The 21601-nt window shown below is 39.8% G+C and overlaps 1 protein-coding gene across 4 annotated transcripts; it reads left to right on the top strand.

The window, feature by feature from the left end:
• The first annotated feature begins 6264 nt into the window (after nucleotides 1–6264).
• On the top strand, nucleotides 6265–21506 carry zyx (zyxin). 4 transcript variants are annotated; one of them, XM_024267794.2, is made up of 10 exons: nucleotides 6265–6533; nucleotides 13799–14034; nucleotides 14240–14481; nucleotides 14880–14975; nucleotides 15654–16241; nucleotides 16342–16492; nucleotides 17058–17227; nucleotides 17457–17635; nucleotides 19543–19663; nucleotides 19749–21506. In XM_024267794.2, the coding sequence occupies exons 2-10, from the start codon at nucleotides 13812–13814 to the stop codon at nucleotides 19860–19862; spliced, it is 1884 nt and encodes a 627-aa protein (XP_024123562.1). In that variant the 5' UTR covers nucleotides 6265–6533; nucleotides 13799–13811; the 3' UTR covers nucleotides 19863–21506. The 4 variants fall into 4 exon arrangements, with proteins under 4 accessions (XP_024123562.1, XP_024123563.1, XP_036071977.1 ...); XM_024267795.2 differs by lacking the exon at nucleotides 6265–6533 and adding an exon at nucleotides 6780–6955; XM_036216084.1 differs by lacking the exon at nucleotides 6265–6533 and adding an exon at nucleotides 6783–6835.
• Nucleotides 21507–21601: the final 95 nt, after the last annotated feature.

The following is a 21601-nucleotide window of genomic DNA, read 5'->3' as shown; positions in this document are numbered from 1 at the left end:
TGAAAAACACCAAAGCGTGAACATTTTTTAAATAAACTAACCATCAAAATGCAGCTCGTCTCAATTATGAATGTTTTTTTCTGACTAATTACCAGCGAATGGTTTGAGTTTTACATAAAAGGAATTTTTGTAATCAAAATGGGCAAAAACATTTCAAAACACACTGTTTTTTTACCATAAAAACTGTATTTTTTTCATTTCTGTCCATTCCAAACAACATACGATCATTAATATTCTTTTTACTCAGAAATATCAGAAATATCCTGTCACTCAAATCAATACAGATTATGACCAATTTACTCGTGTATCACATTTTGCATCAAAAGACAATTTAAGGTGTTTTGTACAAAACATTAAATATAAAATTAAAATGTAAAGAAAGTTTAAAAATAGTAATTTAATGTTAGCTTTAAGTAACAGTATAGATATGAACTTGAATAAAAGCTAATAAACGGCAGCTGAGAACAGGAATCTTAATCTGGATTTTTTTAAAAAACAAGCGCTTCATCTGATCTGAGGCCTTCTGGAAGTCTTTTCCAGATATATGGAGCATAGAAGCTGAATGCAGCTTCGCCATGTTTGGTTTTGACTCTTGGAAGTGACAAAAGCTTGGCTCCACATGACCAGAGAGGTCTGGCTGTTACATACTGGGACCGGAGGTCAAATGGACAAATAGAAATACAAAAAAAAACCATAAATGCCATCTCAACAGGCAGTGAATCCTCTAGTAAATCCAAATAGTAGAGGTAGGAAGAGTATTCAACATAAAATGTATAAAACATATCAAATAGATCAAAGGAGAAGATGATTGAATTGTTTCTATGCATTTTAATTCAATTCAATTTTATTTATGTAGCCCAATATCACAACAGAATTGCCTCATTTGGTTTCATGCCACTAATTTTACAGAAGCAGAAGGTCAGTCATAAACTAAACAAAAGCTAAAAACTAAACAGACTAAATAAAACTGGCTCGGAGGGATACGACACCCCAAACTTTCTACCTGCACCCTGTAGTGGGGCTAGCTAAATCTGGGCCTGCTCAGAACTGGACTGTTGTGGTTTAACTTTTTGGTATTTGTGGAAGCCTGAGCTGAAGAGTTTTATCGAGCTGCAGTTTCCTGATTGATTTTTTTTTGGGTAGTCCTGTTAAAAAAAGCGCCTGTTGCAGACCGCTGATGATGAATAAGGTCAAGCAGGGCACAAAATGTGTGACGTCAACCCCCCTGGAAGTGTTACCGGCTCCTAAAGACAGCTGCCTTCACCGGATGTGTCATCTCCTTCCTCAAATCTCACTCACATGAGCTTCAGACTGTCGTGGAACACATGGCAGCGACGGCTTTTATCCGGTTCCTGTCAGCACACCTCTTGTTTTCTTATCTGGGGTGATGATTCTGCACTGAATTAAAATGCAGCACCTCCTGCTTAATATTATCTTGGCGGCCTTACATGCACCACATCATTTCTGTAATCAGTGACTTTCGTGTATCTGCCACTATCTGGGCATCAGTCCCTGACTGCTGTGTGCCTCAAGGATGACGAAAAGCCCCCACGATGCCACCTCGCTCCAGCAGTTTGAGAGCGTTTTAGCAGATGAATCGATTTTATGGTCTTTCAGAGAAACATACTCGAAAAATAGAGTCTGGGTTGATGAGCTTCATCAAAAATTATTTGTCCCTTATCTTGTTTTTGTCAGACGTGTCTTCATTTCGTCCTTCCTCTTGTCTTAACTCTTTCCACGGTGTGTTTGTTTATGTCTGGAGCAGTCACATTCGTTTGTGTGTTTGAGTGAAAAGTGTGGGGAGTTTTGGATTTCACAGCTGGGTAATGGTGTGAAGAGATTCTGAAGAAAAATGTATACAACAGAACTGAAAGAAGGGGGAACAAAGTAAATCAAAGAATGGGATAGTGAGAAATTTCATCAGGAGAACAGGAAGTGAGAGGAGGAGTAATGTTGGGGGCGGAGCTATGAAGTTCCCTCCCCCAATTTTTGAGTCAATATTAGTATAATTATTGACAAAGATTAACAAAAAAAAACATCAATTTAGGCTTCTTGTGGCATTGCAAAAATAAAAACATTTTTAAAATGATTGCCTCAAATGATTCGGTATAACCCTGTATTCTGAAAGCTGGGCGATCTGGGCTGTCAGCACCCCAACCTTAGCCAAAACCCTCTCTGTTTCCATGCCATTGCAGGAAGAAATTCTATTTTTTTATTTAACTCTTTGTTAATAACTCATCAATCTGAAGATAGCTTTAAGGGTATCCAGAGAGCTAATCGGGAGCACAAAATGTCTTTATATGCTGATGATCTTCTATTAAATCCTTCACAGTCTCTCTTTGGAATCCTTGAAAAAAGTTGGCCGTGTGTCATGTTATAAACTGAACATGAAGACGAGTTTTTTACTTAGAGTTAACTCTAAAGCAAAATGTCTTTTTTTACTAACTTCAATTTCAAAATGAATGTATTGCCCAAATACTTGTATGTATTTGTAATTACATTCCTTGAATAAGTGTTTTTCTGTATTTATTTGGAATACTAAGTCTCTTGATAATGCTAAGACTTGGTGGACTTAATTTACCAATAAAAACTCATCAATAATAAAAGTATTTTTGATCACTTCATTTGTGATGGCTGTTCTCATTTGTCACCCTTCCAAAGTCTTCAGCCCCCATATAAATGTTCTAGCTCCGCCACTGACTATATAAATACCCTCAAGACAGACACATTCTCTACCGGTTCAGTTTGTCTTCTAATAAACTAACAAGAGTCTTTGTTAATTCACCGAATTAGTTGATTTCCTGAGACTTTAGTCTCCTGAACGTGTCTTTTGTCTGAGGGGAAAGCTTTTGCATTCATGATGTGCTTCTGTGTGTTTTTGTGCTGCAGGTACACAAAACCAAAGCTTGCAGACGAAGAGTTCCCAAATGTCTTCTATTATTTACAATTCCTCTCCTCATGCCGTTCGCCCTACACTCTCACTTGCTCCAGTCCCCCCATGTTTAGACTATTGTCAACAACACAACGCTCTTCATCCTATGTGATTCTCTAGTGTCTGGGACTCCTGTTTCCATCTTCCGTAACAAGCTGTCAGTATTTTTTTAGGATCATATCCAAATCAGTGATTTTTTTAAACTTTATCCCAATTCCCTGAATTCCCAGAGTGTCCCAAACTGATGCCGATTTTCCAGCTGCTGGAGAACAGGAGGGAATCTTCAGCTCTCCAGCCGCTCGGTGATGTGTGTCAGCCTGACACTAACTGGTGAGACCGGCTCATTGCAGCCTCATGCTGGTTTTTGGAGAAAAGTCAACCCCTAATGAATGTTGATTTGCAAGTTCAGTGTGTGTGTAATACATTCTACATGTTGGAAATTAAAAAGAAAAAATAATTTAAGAAATTTGTTCAGTAAAATGCAATCAATTAATTTAATAGAAAACATCAAAAAATTCTGTAAATTTTCATTGAAGAATTTTTTAAAAGTAAATGTATTTGTTTTTTTTCTCAATGTGATCAGATGTTTAAAATAAATGGATTGATAAAATTTTTAGACTGGGCCTCTTTCATTGTGATTTAGTCTTAGATCCCTTTTTCAGAACTTTACCATTCTACTTAGTTTTAATCCCTCATCATTTAACTTGCTAACATGTGATTATTTCTTGTCAGTATATGCACAATCTGACCTTTTCTGCATGGGTCAAATATAACTGAATCATAAAACTGATGCTTAAATGATCATCTGCAGTCTTCTCTCTACTTCATGCAATGCAGAATTTCTTCAAGAAAATTTTGAGTTTTTACAATTCATGTATATTTATGAATAAAAATTGTAGTTTAAGCTCTAGAATCAGTTTGTTTCTATAAATGTACAGAATTTTGGTATTACAAAGATATATTAAGATTAATCACATTGAATTTATAAGCTTTTTTATGTTATATGCAGCTTTTTTGTCTCTAATTCTTTGATGCTTGAAGGTCAGGTGTCCTTCTCACACTGGTATTGTTTATTTCTTTATTTATTTTTTTTATTTTTTTACTAAATAGCAAAAACTTAAAATTATTATGAAAAATACTTCTTCTGGGTCCCTCTACATTCTGAGTTATAAGTTTAGACACAACTAAAAACATTTGTGTGACATGAAAAAAAATCCTTTTTTTTTTTTTTTTTTTTTTATTGAGAAAATGATTATATTCATCCATAGAGAAAAGGGAGAAACTGGACTGACTCTCCTGCTATTTGGAGCTAAAATGATTAGGGGATTAACAATTAAGATTGAGGTGTTATGAGCAGGGACTGATTTATATGCAGGAGGTGTTGGGCAAGGAGTGGAATAGAGATAGGACTGGAAATAAAAAGTGCAGCGTAAGGAGGAGACAGAGAGAAAAAATGAGGTGCTGAAAAAATGCAGCTTTACAGAGAGAGGCAGAGAAAAAATTTGGCACATCAGCAGACGCTGGGGGAAGAGAGGTGGGCGCTATTGATTCCAAGTTCTGGCCACATTCCAGGCATTCTGCCTAATTCTAAAAGCCACCTGTTTTTTTTTTCTTCTTACCTTAACTAAACTCCACATGAGCCTTTTTTGCAGCTTCATTCACCATTGGCACAACAGTGTTTTGATGCTAGATAAGCACACCCTCGCACAGAGCGTGCACACGTCCTTCCCTTGGCTGTCAAACCTGGTGAAATGGAAGAAATGGCACAGAAAAGAGCTTTTCTTCAGATTATGTGGTACTGGCATGAGTGATTGCAGCCTCAATATGGATATCCTTTCTTATCCCACTGGCTCACCAAAGCTGCTGCTTGGAGTGGAAACTGAGCACATTTTTTTTTGTCTCACTGGAAATGGCGAGAGACTGGAAACATTCCTTTGCGGGACAATGGACTATCAAAAACCCTGATAACCACTCCCTGTAGTTCACAGACATGACCTGGGCAGCAACAGGTTACACAACAGCTGCTGCAGAGGGCTGTCTGTGTCAGACCTCAACAGGCCAAGCCCAGATAGTTGCTCACTCTGAGTGACATCATATTCTGACACTGGTTAGCCTAAGAAATGAAATCTTTTTGAATTAGATTGAAATTCCAGGTGTGATTTATGCAAAGATTATATCATCTTTATTTAAAGCATGTGTCCTTCAAGTCCCACTATGATCAACTTTTGATCAAATTTAAAAGCGGTCTTTTAATTATGATCATGTAACTTTTAGTAAAAAATATACTGTGTTGTTTTCTGGAACATAGTTTGTGCAGAGTTGCAGCAGTTTATTCAAAATTCACATCTGAGTTGTAGGTGGAACTGTTGGAACAGAGTAAGCCTGCCCTCATTTCCCATCAACCTTTGTTTACTCTCTTGCTGCTCCAGAAGACATTTAATTTTGAAAAGCACAAATTAGAAAGATTAGTAGTTTCTATGTTACACCTACAAGCTTTTTCCAACGGCCTTTTTCATCTGCCTCTAATTCATAATAATTTGTATAAAGAAATACAGTTTTAAGCTTAATTCTCTTTATATATGTCCTCCATCATCAGAAAAATGTCACAAGAACATGTTAAAACCACCAAAAACATAATTTTCCTTGGCGTATATCTTTAAACAAGTCCAGCCTTCAAAGACAAAATATGAACAGAAAAATTCTTTCCAGCTAGGTCATTGCATTTATTTCCACAGCTGTTTCCTTCACTTGTGTGAAAGAATAATAATGTCAGAGGTCCAAATAATGGTTTTCTCGCAGTGCAGATTTGCCTGCAGTGAACTAAATCCCTGAAGAAATTTGTCTGGCATCTAGAAAACAACTCAGGGAACTCACTATCTACTTTGTGACATTTGGTTTAGTCTATGAAACAGTCTTAACAACCTTCAACTTACCAGAACAAAAAAAAAAAAAACTAATATCGACCTCCTTTTTAGAGAAACAAATCATGAGGAGAACTCTCCCAGTGTAAAACAAAAAATGGAGGGGACTGATCCTGAGATATTCTTTAATCTCTAAGCCTCCTGGTAGTGAATAAGTTCTTTCCACGGCTCAGAACGCTTTAACCACTGCACCTCTTTTTGTTTAAACTCCTGACCACTTTCTGCATCTGATCGGGCCTCTGGCTTCATTATCTCTCCCTCCCTCTGGCTCCCTCATTCCCCCCTGTCTGACCTTACATGGAGAGGCAACAGGGTTGATGTCACCCAATGAAGAATGCCACAAAAATCCAGAGAGAGGAGATCGCAGGAGGAGGAGGAGGAGGAGAAAAGAGGAGGAGGGGTCTGCCTGGACAGTTTATGATACAGAAGGAGAGAAGGAGGGTGAAGGGTGCTGCTTGTGTCGTAATACTCAAGAGTTGGGCCAAAGTCAAGCGAGAAAGAACTTGTTTGGAAGGATGGTGTCATTCCTTTTCCAGACTTAAAGGCACAAGGGGAGGGTCTAATAGGGGAAAAGAAAAGGAGAAGTTGGTATTACAGAGAACTTGTACTCAGATTAGAACCAGAGGAGGGGAAAAAGAACTAAAGGAAAAGAGGGAACTGATCTGCAGCTGTTTACCAGGGTAAGCAAGCTTTTGTGTGTTTTTGTGACTCAGCACATGAGAAGAGTAGGCATTCCTCACAGAGATGAGCTTACCTAATAAGGTAAAACCTTTGCTCTGTCATGAAGTAGCAGGTTTGTGGAATGTTATCCATTAGTTTAGAAAAATATGAATAGGATATCACTCATTGTTGCATTAATATATCCCCTTTTGATTATACGATTATATTATTTATAGACATAAATCTCCCTGATCTTAAATGAGTGGGGACTGCAGATGCCTGCTATGCGGAAGCTCCGACAGGAAGTCCAGTACAAACTTCTGTAAGCTAAGTGGAGAGCTAGCTTGGGTTGCTCGCTGCTATTTTTCTTTTATGGCGGATATTGAGGAAAGATTAGCATAGATGACTGCCGCTCAGCTAAACATTGACGTGTCCATATGAGGTAAGGATCAAAGCGTGGGGGTGTCGGTTCGATTCACCGCGGAAGCCGAGTGACTAAAGCCTTGCACACTAGGGGTGTGTGCAAGTGGTCTGATCTGGTCAAACGCTCCCGTTCGGATGAATGAGAGGTGTCGTTTTTCCTTCGAGGCTCAGGTGGGTGTTGATTTTGGCCATAGAATCGTTTAAAAAGGGGAAATTATCTCTTTTTTTTAGGTTGTTGGTGTTGATTAAGTATAATTTCTTGCTAGCTATTTTTTTCTAATGAGGCATTATGGGTAGTGGATTTGATTAAAACACGATATATTGTATTTTTCCCGTGAAATGGAACAGATTATTGCCTTTGTTTCTACATTTTAAAGCCTGTGGCGCCGTCAGAAAATATTCATATTGAGAGCCAGATGGGTCTAATAAAATTGTAGTAATGGTCCTTGTGGTGAATCAATTTTAATTTAGGTCAACTCTTGTTTGTAGGAGCTAGTCCTTCAATATAAATTTCATTAGATTTTACATCAATTCGAAGAAATGAACACGTGTTTCATAAAACCTACACTATGAGTCATTTTTAGCTTGATTTCCTCGAGCTGTTTCATCATATCATCAGAATCAAACGTCTTGAAAAGAATAACTATTATTTTATTTTTTAAGAATAACTAAAACGTATTTTTAAAACGGATAATAATTCAATAGTAAACTTTTTAATGTATTTGTTTTTTTCATGTGTCTTTTGGCAAAAAGATTCCCAAACTCTTTAAAATTATGGGTTTTGATTAAATATCAGTCGGTCAAAACTATTTAGTTTTATTGCAACATTATTTTATTTATTTAAAGGCACTCGTGAGATTTTGGAGTCTGATTTTATTTTGGTTCACTCTTACTTCTTCTGTGGCTAGCATAGACAAACTGAACTCTAGCTACTGCCCCCTACAGGTGGAGGCTACAATTGTTTCTAATTAAGCCAGTCCTCTTAATAGGCACAAATATTGGTCAACATAGGTGTATTTTATTGGTTTTTTACTTTTATTTTTAATTTGTGTTATGCATAATGTTTCAGTTAAACTTCTTTTTGAGGTGACAAACAGATTTCCAGAGTGGCTGCAGTAAAGAAAGCCCACTTTTTTATACCCTTGTGCTATCTTATGGGGTCCAGATGACCCCACCCTTATAATGATGTGTGATCTCTCCCATGACAAAGGTGGACTGGATTTTATGTTTACCACGGACACCAGTGAAGATAAAAAATCTTTGGGATGAAAAAAAAAGTTCAGCACACTGTCTTGTGGGGCCAGATGACCCCACTTTTAATATAAACATGCATAGGATAGCACAAGAGTTACAGTAGCTGCCTTCAAAGGTCTCCATCAACACAGTTTAAGAAACATTGCCTATAACTGGAAGTATCTGAAGGAGTATAATTTGGAAGCGGTGTGAGGTTTATTTATTCTTTTGGAGTCGAGCTAAAAATTGAAAAATCGCACAAACAAACTAACCAACGAGAGTTTTACTAAACATATTGACTAAAGAAGGTGATGTGTTATTTTCAATCTCGACTAGTTTGCATTAACTAATATTACAAGGATGAGCAAACAAAGCAAATGATTCAGCAGCAGCCGTGGCAGTATGGTTGTGTTTCTGTACTGGTTTCTGCCTGTGGCCAGTTACTCAGCTGCAGCTTTAAAGGTCGATTCAAGCTGAGGGCATAGAAAAGAAAACCTGCTTCAGATTGCTGTTTGTTTCTCTTTTTAAAACCACATTGGGTCCAAAAGGATGTTTGTTCACTTAATAACATTCGTAAATCCGCTGTGATTACATCTCATGCTTTAAGAGTTTCTGCTTTTGCCTGACGTCATGTTCTACCTAGACAATGTTTCAGCTCTTCCACTGACAGGGAGGTTTGGGAGACACAAACCTTCTAGTAATGTGCTTTAATTTTGTTTTTATTTTTAGCATCAAAATTTCTCCCTAATTGTTAGTGAGACTAAACCCTAAGGCCGCAGTGAGTAAACCGTGTTTAAGAAGAGAATAGTGTGAGACAACTGTAGTCTGAGATACTAGTAGTGAGGCTTACTTTATGACCTCTCTGTGAGTCAAATTAAACACAACATGACACGAAGAATGAGTGGAATCTTCCCTAATTGTAACTTCTGTAAGTCAAAACACTTTTTTAGAGCATTCATTTGGCTCAAAGCCCTTCTTGTCAAATGCTTTTATTTATTCTCTTGCTGTCTTGTGACTTTTCATTGGCCCACATTACGCTGTGAGAGCAGGGCTGTTGTTCGAGGTGTTGTCTGATTCAGAATTCAGTTGCTTGTGATGTAAAAATGTGGAAACACAGCCTGTTCTGTTATTCCTGTTGCTATGGTTTTGAAAAGAATCACGTCACTGGCACACAATGCGTGTCCAGTGACCTGTGAGAAGAGACTCGAAAAGGTTGTTTGTCCCCCCCTCCTGCATTAGTGACCCCCGACCCAGACACGCTTTCCCTGAAACTGGGTGTACCATCAGAACAATAGAGGAGCTTCAACAACAACAACAACACACAAATCCTGTGAGAAATTTTGAGTTTTTGTTGATAATTTGAAGTCCTCCTTTTCTTGAAGATTGCGTAAGATGGGTACTGAACATATGTGGCAATATTCCTAAACATCAGCAGAGTGGCACTAAAATGATTTTGCAATGTTTTTTATGACAAAACATAAAGTCACAATGCTTATTTAAAGGAGGATGAAATCTGTTTTTGATTCATCTTCAGCTGAAAGGCAAAAAACAAAAAGTAGGCAGAAAATACCGCAGCTAACTTCTCCTTTCATACTTTTGGTTAAAAGTTCAGATGCGTCTGAAAATCTGCTCCTTGAGGCCCTTCTCCCCAGCTTCTAAGAAGTCTCACCTTTTGTCCTCAGCAGGGATTTTGCAACCCGTTAATAAGTGCAGCAACCCTGCTGGCCCATCAGTGTAGTTAGTCCATTTATGTTCCCCTTCTGCACATGTATTTGTGATATGAAGAAATTTAAAAGCTGCAGTATTGAGGCGTGAAGGCGGTCCAACAAAACCGGCTATTATTGAACCCAAAGAGCTGCGTGTGATTTGAGCTGGAGCCCTCACACACACACACAAAACCTACGTGATTTCCCTTCACAGCTGCAGAGCAGAAAAATGGAATGCAACCTCGGATGATGTCATGCAGTTCAAGTAGTTGCTGAAACTTGACTGACAATGGAGATAAAAATCACATTCATCCGACCCTCCAGCGACACGCAGCAGAATGTCGGAGAATCGTTCGTCATGGCGGGGTTCAGACACGATGGATGAAGGGAGAGCGGAGATCCGAAAAAGTGATGTCATTGGGTTGTTGAGCCAAATGTGGGCTTCAGCGCGGGGGCTCTGGTCTCAGGTTTCATCATACCTTCATGTCTAAGGCTGACTGCATCACTGATCTCACCCAGCCAAACCTCTGAGGACTTTAGAAAGGGGCAGAGGAAGTCTTACAGCACTTATCCACCCCCATGAATTATTTAAAGGACCATTGTGTCATTCACACAAAGTGGAGTGACTGTGACAGTATAGACTGCTTTCAAGTGGGGTACATCACCCGTGTCAAGTACTCCTATTTAATCATGTTGAGTCATTTAGCTGAAGTTTTCTCCCTTCACTTTGTGCTTACTGTTCTTTTTTGCAGACAAAATAAAAATATTTGCTTCAGCTGAAGCTGCACCCTCTGACCTTTCAAAGTCAAATTTTTGTGTAGGTTTGTTTGATGTTTTTCCTTCTACATGAAGGTGAAATTCCTCAATAATAAGTCGTGTTCCCACAATGCAATTTTTACTGTAGAAAACAAACTATTTCTCGCCTTTTATACACTCCTGTACTGTACTTTAAGGTAATGACAAGGCAAAATGGGTTTTAGTTGTATGGCAGTGCAGTAGTGAGCACTCTCACCTCACAGCGAGTAGGTCATGGTTCAAATAGGACCTTTTTGTGTGGAGTTTGGATGTTCTCCTTGTGGCTGTGTGGATTTCCTCCAGACACTCCAGCTTCCTCCTGCAGTCCTGAAACATGCTTCAATTGTCCCTCAGTGTGCAAGTGATTGTGTGGCCCTGCAATAGACTAGTGATCTGTTCAGTGTGTACCCGCCTTTGCCTGACAATAGCTGGGATAGGCTTCGGTCACCCCATGACCCAGAAAGGGATTCAGGAGATGCTACACATTCTCATTCCCAACACATCATATATGTGCGTTCTGGCCCCCTCTGCGATACTTTTTGACATTTTGGGTGTCACCAACTTGTCGTCGTTACCATTGAATCACAGGCCTCCTTGGGACGCAATGACGTATGCAAAACTGGTACCAGGTTAGGGTACCTGGTTAGGGTATTGGTCCGCTTCTTGATGGTTGGAGACCCCTGTCTGTAGCCCTGTACCAAGCGGGCATCGGACCACTACCGGTTCATGGCCCAGAGGTTTGGGACGCTTTAATGGGAACAGCCAGCACAGCAAAAAACGACGAGTTGGTGAAACTTAAAACGTCAAAAAGTGATATGGAAGGGGGTCAAACTATATGTCCATTTATGACGAGATGGGAGTGAGAATGTTTTGAAAGATGGGTGTCTGGTTTACATGATCCTGACATCTGTCTTTGGCATTAGTGAGAAACTGAACTTGAATCATTTAACCAGCTTGAATCATTTTGAGGTTCCTGTTTTGGGGTTTACGTTAAGACTCTTTACTGGGTTTCTCCCTTGTGAGGTTTAACACATCTGAATAAAGATCCACACTTCCTTATTTCATCACTTCATGTGCTACCCAATAGGAAGCATTGTTTTCACATGGATTAAAAAATGCAGATTCACAGTTTTTTCTATAGTTTGTTCTGAGTTTAGTATTTATTGATCTTCTGTCAAAATCAAGGGTTACAGCCTCTTTAACTTTCAAATTACACTTTCACTTGAACTGTAAAACAATTTGTGAATTTAGTCAGATTCTCTAAGATACCCTGCATTTTTTTCCTTTTGGTAGTTGTGTTTGAATGTAATCAACCTTATTTTTACTTAAAGATGAAACTGGGTGTATTTCCTGTTGAATTAGACTTTCATGTGTAGAGGGGTCGTCTGGTGGTTCAGTTCCTGCCGTTAACCGTAGAGATGCTCAGTCAATATCTGTCTGGGGATGACAGCAGTAAAAAACCTGTTCTGTGGAACTCTCACTTGTTTCTACGAGATTTAGCCTTGTGACGATACAAAATGAAAGCTTCTGTCTTTGTCATGAATGTCATAGCAGTTCTACTCTGTGTGCTACTCTATTGTGTCGATGTTCATAGTTCCCATTTCATACTTTAGTATTGTGTGACTCTTAGTCACTTGCATAACTAAGTCTGGCTCTTCTGTTTTTCCATAGATCAGCTGACACCGAGGCATCGGTAGCAAACACGCAGATTTAGTGCTTAGCTTCACATCTTGAATAAATGTCACGACATAGAAATAATAATAATTGCATGTTTCCTGATGACTTCACTCTGCTTAATAGCTTCCATATGCCGCTCATGCTGTATCACATCACCACTACATGCCGGAGTCTTTGAATTACTTGATTTACTTTCTAGATTTCTGTATTAATGTGTAACCATTTAAAAGCTACAAAGACTCAACTGTTTGTTTCCATATGTGTGATAGCAAAGGCACCCAGGATTTCAGCTGTGATGCTCGTGTGTTTATATTGCTCTCAGATACGATTAGGCAACAGTAATTGTGCTCTTGACTGAAGCCTCATCGGGTTCGTTTGCTGTGATCTAAAAGCAAATAAAACTTTTAAGTCTTCATGTGGAAAAACTTTCCATATTTTCTAAATGCAATAAAACAATGGGTTGCTAATGTTTTCACATTCTTTTTGTAACTTTGCTATCTGTGCATTCCTTCATAAATAACTTATTCTAAAGAGTCATCATAAGCTTGTTTTACAACTTTTACAAACCATTTTTTCCTTCTAAAATGTGTTTATTTAAAGGGTAATTAAACTGGGAAGTTGGAGGCTGACTCCACCCACAGCCAAAATTTGAAAATCCAGTCAGAGGGAACAAGATTGTTACTGGAGCTGCAGATCATGATGTGGGACTTAAATGGTTTGACCAATCACGAAATCCAACTGTAATACCTCAGTTCAATCTGTAGGGGGCAGCACACAGGCAGATTTGGACTATTTTCAAGAATTAAGCAATTTTATTTTAATTGGCCAAAAATTTGGTTATGACCAACAATACATATAATCAAAAATAATACTATATAAAGATAAAACAGTTAATAAATTAAAAGGAAAAAAAACTTTAATTATCTGCCCCTATTACTAAATCAAATTAAATCAAAATGTATCAAACAAGGAAAATTTATAGAGGTAAAAAAAGTTGATTTAAGGTTTGGTGACTCTTTAAACAGTTAGCATAGCTAGCATAACAAATGTAGCAGCCGCAAAGGCTAATCTTGAAAACTCGCCAAAATAAAAGCCCAAATAAATCTAAATTGCGATTGATTTTGCTAATTCTAGATATACAAAAATATTTTTAATGAATATAGTGCAAACATTTATGAGGAATTGTAAAAATGTGCTTCTTGTGTTTAAAATACATTTTTTAGAGGCTTTCTGTTTAACTTTGCAACATTGCTGAGCCAAATGCTTTGCTGATGCATCATTCCCACAATTCCAAGCAAAAATCTCGTCAACCAAACACAGCAAAGGAATGAAAGCCTTTGATTTCTGCCTGCTGATGAATGCTACTTTCAGAATTGGAGTGTGGGAAAAGATTGGTTTGAACTTTGCTGCAAAATGTTGACGTTTTTATTTTTTGTGCATTTATTTTCCAGATAAGCAAACAACATGGAGGAATCCAGCAGTAACAAGCCAGTAGTGGTGACCTCATCTTTGAACTTCAAAGTCACAACTCCATCCTTCTACAACCAGCCAAAGAAGTTTGCCTCGGTGGCACCGCCGCGGCCCAAAAGTCAGACGCCTCCCTCGGCGCCGTCGCCCACACCACTCGGCACAGCGGTCATTGGCAGAGTGGGGGACCTGCCTCCACCTCCATCTTCACTCTGTGATGGTATCAGCACTATTTAAAATAATGTCAGTCAGTTTGGTTAGCAAGATTGTACCTAATTTATTCCCCTCATATTTTTATTTGTAAAAACATAATATTTTAGAGAAAAATACAACTTTGCTTCCAGTTGATCCTTCATTATTTTTTAGATACCACAATGTAGTGCATGAACAAGCATACACATTTATATATTTTTTTTATTTATCAGACTTTCCTCCCCCTCCACCACCTCCTCCGATGGACGATGATTTGCCAGCTCCTCCCTCTGAATGCCAAATCACACCTCCCGCCTTCCCTGCTCCTCCTCCTGTGGCAGATGACCTGCCCCTCCCTGCTCCCCCAGAGGAGAGTGTCTGTTCACCCACCTGTCCCTCTCCCCCTCCGCCCCCTCCACCTCCACCCCTCCCGGCCTCCGGTACTGCTGTCGCAGGCGGTGCTTGGAACCCGCAGGTGAGTCGAGGTGCTTCCCTGAACGCCGCTAACGAAGCTTTGATTAATGGATCATTTAGTGTTGTGGAGCAGCTTACGTCACTCAAGTGTAAACGATCTTATTTTTTTCTAGATTGTGTGAACATGTGCTTTTCCTTTGTTTATGAATAAGCAAATGGATAATTGATTAACTTCACATCATACTCAATTGCTTCTTTCTATTCTGGGTTTTCCATCTGGGTGATCTCTAAACAGCCAGTCGAGTACTAAAAATTTTAATCCTAATTTCATTATGATTGTAGTCGTGTTCATTTATGTTTATCAGTTATTTCTCCATTCACGCATCCTCATCTCTGCTGCGATCACTTAGTTTATGTAAATCAATGATTTTTTTTCTCATTTTTGTTTTCCTCTCCCAGAGACCCATGGAGAAGCAGACGAGTTTCGACAAGCAGCTCGATTCTCTGACTGATCTGTTGTCCGAGATGGAAACCAAAGGGCCTTTCAACCCCAAGGTACACGAGAAACGAGGAATGCTCTGCAACTCGTGCGTGGCTGTAATCTGTTTCACACCTAAATACCAGCAAAAGGGGGGAAAAAAAAGATAAAAAGTCCATGTAAAAATACTAAAATAAGCCACTAAGAGATACTACAGAAGCGAAGGTTTGGAGGAAGAACATAAAGGTAGTTTGTTTAGTTTGGCTTGAAGTGCATGAACAAACAGTCAGGGCTGAAATGGAAAAAAAAAAGGTAATGCTTCACGCCGAAAGTGCAGAGAGGGAGGACGGGGAAAAAAAGCAGAACTTGTGTGAGAGTGAAAGTGTGAGGACGCCAGAGCGTGCGGCAGAAGTCCCAGCGAAAAGGCCTTATATGGCAAGCGTGTTTATCTTCCTGAAGGAGGGACTGAGCCGCAGCAGAGAAACTTCGGCTGAAAACCGCATCATAAATGTCAGAAAGAGGAATCGTTTCTGATGGCTGAAACTCGTGGCTGCTCCAATCAAATTAGCTTCTGCTGGAGTCGTACCGCCCCTTAGCTGTAGTTTAACTAAAGATGATGCAAAATAGTGACAATCCTTCAGTTATGGTTTCTGTTAATTAAAACTTTTCCCATTTTTCTCTATTATGGTTTTATACTTTATCTCTGCTGGAGTCTGTAAAGAGGCTGTTTAGTTAATTATGTTGTTTATCCACAGTTGCCAAGCCAGTATTCCTCAGCACCAGCACCCAAGTTCGCAGCACCCCCTCCGACTGCTCCCAAACCAGCGCTTTCCTTCCTCCCGCCTCCTGAGATGGGCGACCGTCCTCCACCGGCTCCCTGGGCGGAAGAACTCAAAGCCAGAACCAATCGGCAAGCCAATCACAATTCCGCTCCAAACGCCGGTGCTCAAGGCTTCGCAAAGGCCGCGGAAGTGGGCTCCAAGCCTGGTTTCGGGGGCAAAGTGGTGACGTCTTCTGCCTCGCTGGCACAAAAAATTAACCAGAACCTGAACCAGCCCGCCGCCCCAATTAACAACGTGCCGAAACCTTCAGCTCCTGCAGCCAGCCGCTCATTCCCCGCACCTTCTGGAGCTCCTCCTGCAGCTCCTCCTGCAGCTCCTGCAGCTCCGGTGAACCACATGAGCGGGGCTGCTGCCCCTAACAACACCAAAAGCTCTCCGTTTGGAAGTAAGATAAATGCAAACCAACCCCCACCTGCTGCTGTACCTCCCCCTCAAATGAAGACTGTTGCATCTCCACCTGCTCCCTATAGCCAACCAATGAAAACCACTCCTGCATCAACGGTACGTCACCACCTTTTCCACGTTCTGTACAGAAATGTCATTTAATTTTTGGCTTTACAGAATGATTTAACACTAGAGCTTTACCTGTGTGTGTCTGCAGCCTTCACCCCCTAACCCCATACCTGTCCAGGGAGGACAGGGCGGAGGCATGCCGCTGAACATGAGGGAGGTGGAGGAGCTGGAGAAAATGGCCCAAGACTTCATCAAGACCATGGACACACAGCCGCCAGTTATTGCAGCTCCTCCCACAGGTGTGGTGAGCACACATTTGCTCCACTGCTCACCTGTCATGCAGTTCACCTTCTGTGTGCTTTTCAGAAAATGATTAAGCACAAACCCCCCTTCACATCAAGATTATAATTATTAACGTGGGGATTTCTTTACTCAGCATCATGTAGCTGCAAACTTGCAGATTGTTTGGAAACTCTGTTAAGATCTTCATCTTATCTGCTGGACTGAGTTCCTGGTGAAATTAATAGAGGATGCAATTAAATATTAAACTTTTCATTATTTTTAGCTTCAATTTGCAGCTTGAATTATATTTTTTATGCATTTGCACCATTTACGAGCATAATATGTAGCTTCATCTGCACTTTGCATTGTTTAAAACCTTATTTACTGTAATACTAAGTGCATAAGAAAAACAATTAAAGTGACATTTCCTGGGAAAGTGGTTTTATAGAGTGGAATCTACACAAAGGAGAAAAAAAAAGAATTTTCAACTAGTTGACGTTGTCATTGATGCATAGCAGAACTGACCAAAAAAAAGATTAAGTGTTCTGTTTTTCATTCAATAACGTTTGCATTTTTCTTTAGAGGTTTGCGGGAAGTGCGGTGAGGCCCTCTCCCACACTCAGCCAGCGGTGAAGGCCATGGATAAGCTCTTTCACTCCAACTGCTTCAGCTGCATGTCCTGCCATCGCCCCCTGCAGGGCATGCAGTTCTACGACAGGAATGGCTCGCCACAATGCGAGGACTGCTACAAGGTAAGGGGACACCAAATCAGAGTGAAATGTATTTTAATGATTTCCAAACGTTAAGCCTAGAGTCTAGTAAAGCTTTTAGGGACAAATTAGTTACGCCACACATCAGGTTTATCATTCTTCTGGGCTTAAAGTGCAGAAAACACTAGAATTTTGAAGATTATATTTATTTTATGTATTTTTTTTTACATTTTTCACTCCCTGTTTTTTTGTTGTTTTTTCGCATCCTCAGAATTCCCTGGCCATGTGTTTCCGATGTGGGGAGAGAATCACCGACCGCGTGCTGAAGGCAGTGGGACAGAGCTTCCATGCACACTGTTTCCGCTGCAGCACCTGCTCCTGCGTACTCGAGGGAGCCCCCTTTATCACCGACGACAACAACAACCCCTACTGTGTCCAGGACTACCACAGGTTCCCATTTTTTTAATGAATGGTTTCAATGCAGTAGTGCAGTTTATTAGAATCTCCTCACAAGAAGCACAGCCTATCAGTCAAATAAGTAAACCCGCCCCAACCTGAGACAAGATTTACACGGGGTTTTAAAAAGTCCTTAAGGCATTGAAGTTGTGAATTTCGAAATAATATTTGGAAAAGTCTTGAATTTTGATGTCTGATCCTTAAAATTTGCTGTGTTATTACTATATTGTTTATTTCACATTCAGAAGTACTGAGGTTTTGTTTGTTTAGGAATTGATAGCTCTGAAATTCAAGGATTTCATTGTTCTTTGTCAGTAGGGCTGGTAAATAGGATGAGAAATTGGTCTTTACTATATTTTTTTTGTATGAATGATCTTAAAAGGTCTTAGATTTAGCTTTTAGAAACTTGTAGGAACCCTGATCAGTTTAAAAAGCCGCACAAGTTTCAGCAATGTTTGCTTTTGACCATTATTCCTACCTATTATGCTACAATTACACCGGTCATGTGATACGCATTCAAAATGCACTAAAAGCGCTTTTTCAAATGTGCATTTAGCATATGGTGTTCAGATTAGACAAGCAGGGAGGGGCTTCATCGTCTTGTTCTTTTTTCTACTGTACTAACACATGTCAATCACCTGCAGTTGGAAAAGGTAAAAACGGTTTTAATCTCGTGAAGTTTACTCCAGACTTTTTCTTCAACAGCTCTATTCCAATATATGAAAGCCTTGGCGTCCTATAATTCCGGACGGACACAAACCACAAATATTAATTTCTCCTGTGATCAATTTTCAAACAGTTGGCACTTCTATAAATTAAAGGGGACACACTCAACTCCAAACACACTTTTTGTTGTAGAAACAGTCATAGAAACATGCATAGCTACACTTGAACCCGAGACTTTTCAGCATGAAAGTCTGAAATGTGCATTTAAACACATTTACAAAAACTTTTCATTGAAAGTGGTGTGAACGTAGCTGATGCCCTCAGGGAAGAGGCAGTGACCGCAACACATTTCCCCGTTTTTAAAGGGTAACACAACAAGACGGTTGGGGACTGACTCCATTCTCAGAACAGATTTGAAAAATGCAAAAAAGGGACAGGCTGAGCGGGGGAGGTGTGGTTTGGACCTGTGAGGTTAGCTTGAGGTAACGTTGCCACGCCGTGTCTTTAACATGGAGAGTGGCACAGAGCAAAGTGATGCCAGTTTCACCACAGAATTTTTCGTGGAGGATTTTTCCTCTCTACCGTCTCCTGAGGCAGGCGCTCATGGTCCAGACCAAACGGGACCCATGTCTGAGTGGTAAAATCACACTAGCATCATAAGCTAATAAAGGTTAACGTATTATGTAAACAATCCCGAGTGAAACGTTTATCGCTAATCTGATCTCCAGGTTTGCTGGATTTAATGGCAATTGCACTAAATTACTGTTGCCTAACTTTTAAGTCCACTGGACAGTTGTGTGACCCAGTAGATATTTGACAACCAAAGACAAAACATCCTAAAGCTAGCACGATAACGACCGACCATTACAGATTCAAAGATGGGCGGGGCTTTTATATCAGAGCTTAGAGCATGATGATGTTGGACTTACACCAGCCTACCAATCACAAAATTAAACTGTAATGCCTCATTTCAACCTGTATGGGGCAGCACACAGACGGTTTTAGACTTTAATTTCAGTAATTAAGCAAGTTTATTTTAAACAGTCAGAAATGTGGCAACAGACAGCACTTTTAAAGCCCCATTTAAAGAGGTCAACAGCCAAAAGAAAAGTTGATTTGGTGTTCGGTGAATATACTTTGAAACTTGGCTCTATTGCAGGTTGAGCTTCCAAAGCTGTACATTTATTTAAACACAACCTCCGTGAATAACAAATGGCTTTGTCTCCACCTCGCAGGCGTTTCTCTCCTCTGTGTGTGAGCTGCAATGAACCCATTGTGCCAGCCCCAGGCAGCGAGGAAACTGTTCGAGTAGTGGCGCTTGACAAGAACTTCCACCTTAAGTGCTACCGCTGTGAGGTACGGCATTTAACTTTTTTGGTCATCCATTCTTGCAGACGTAAACCCAATCTAGAAAATTTCCTTTTTTTTGTTTCTATCCCAGGACTGCGCTCGCCCTCTCTCCATTGAAGCAGATGAAAATGGCTGCTATCCACTGGACGGCAAGATTCTGTGTATGAAGTGCCACACCAAGAGAGCCGCGCTAGCCGCAAAGTGATCTGCATCACTCTGTTTACCTATGAACCAAATCCAAAAGCACAGGATTTACTCAGCTGCCGCTTTGCCTTTGCATCAGGGCTTTTATTCTGTAACCGCGTGTATGTGTGAGCGTTACAAAAAAAGTATGTTTGCATGCAGATACTGTAGAGTATTTCTCTCATCTTTGTCCACTTTATCCAGTGCAGAGGTAATGTACTGCGCTGAACGTTATTCCCCTTTCTCTGTTATTCCAGATCTGTCATTGATCCAAACTCCAGCTTTCACTGCGAAAGCAACGTTTCTGTGCCAACTAAATGTTTACCGTTCCCTGCAAAACTTGCACAAGACAAATTGAAAATATGAAAGTTGCCTCCCCCACGTTTAAATATGATCGGTGGCCCAGGACCTGAGCTTTTGTGTCTCACTACCGACTGTCGTTTCTGTTTTTTCTCGTGAGGCAAATGGGTGTTTTCGCTGCATGGTCCCCGATTAAGAAAAATGATTGCTTTTTGGCCTCTGCAGCTCCTTAAAGGAGGGTCGGTTACACTTTGAGGCCCTAAAGTGCTTCGTATGCGGCTTTGACAGCATTTTTAAGAGGTCTCTAGGGCTACAGCAAAAAAAAGATAAACAGTGAATGTTAGTGTGATGTGAATGTCATGATCTACCAGCACGTGTTTAACTCTCTTGTTACTTTGTCGGTTAACACAATCGGCTCAAAAAAGTAAAAAAAATTGGAGACGATTAAACCGCAAGTATTTTTTGTTTGTTTTTTAATGCATGTTTTATGGATGCAAAAATGAACAAATCAGCGTAGACAAACTTGGCAAGCACAGCTTCTCTTTCAAAAGGTTCCGCTTTACCAGCTAACAAAAGAAACAGGACCTACGATGTGATCTTGCACAGTGCCATACTGAAGTGAAATATTAAATATTCCTCTTTTTTTTCTCGTCACTTTGACTAAAAGTTCTCTGCACAAGAAAGACAAAAAGACTAGAAGTAGTTGGTGGTAGTTTTGATAGGTATTTCTTAAGCTTTAAGTAATTTATGGATCAATGCAAGTGTTAAAGATGACCCTCTGGATAGAACGGCAAGTTTTATTTTTAGGTAGCATTTGTCTAAGGAAAAAAAAAAAAAGGGTGACCAAATGTTTCTATGCAGATGACAGGATCATAATCAGTTACATGGATATCAATCGTTGATATTTAAACTCTTTTCATTGCTTTTTTTTTACCATAAATGCCACTATTATTTCCAACCATTAGTACTTGTGTTGGCTTATATATTTACTGCATTTCATTAAACTTGGATTTGTTTTAGCAACGTGCCTTCTCTGCTCTGGTTTTCTGTTTCCTTGCCGTCACAGTAATGATTCCTCTGTAACAAACATGTTTTTTTGACTAGTCAGATATGAGTACTGATTCAGCGTTGCATGTCAGATGTGTAATGGGTGGTGGCATTTCCGTAAGTATTACGTCTCCTGTGTTGCACCAATGACTCACCTTTGTGCCCGTACCTTTGCCATCACTGTGCGCTCTCAGATCCGTGCGTCACAGCTGCATATATTTGGTATTACTTTGTAAATTGTATTACATGTGGACGCTTTCGTCTTTTCTTACAATCTTTTTTATACGTGTGATTTATGTGAATGTGTTTAAAATGTTGTGTATCCCACCTGTTTGTTTTTTTTCTTTTTTTCATTTGGCTGTATGAAAAGATCAAAATAAAGAGAAATGTGAAAACCCCAAATATGTGTTTGTA

This window comes from Oryzias melastigma, linkage group LG16, assembly GCF_002922805.2.
Source record: "Oryzias melastigma strain HK-1 linkage group LG16, ASM292280v2, whole genome shotgun sequence".
NCBI lineage: Eukaryota > Metazoa > Chordata > Actinopteri > Beloniformes > Adrianichthyidae > Oryzias > Oryzias melastigma.
This window is presented reverse-complemented; position numbering and strand designations above follow the sequence as displayed.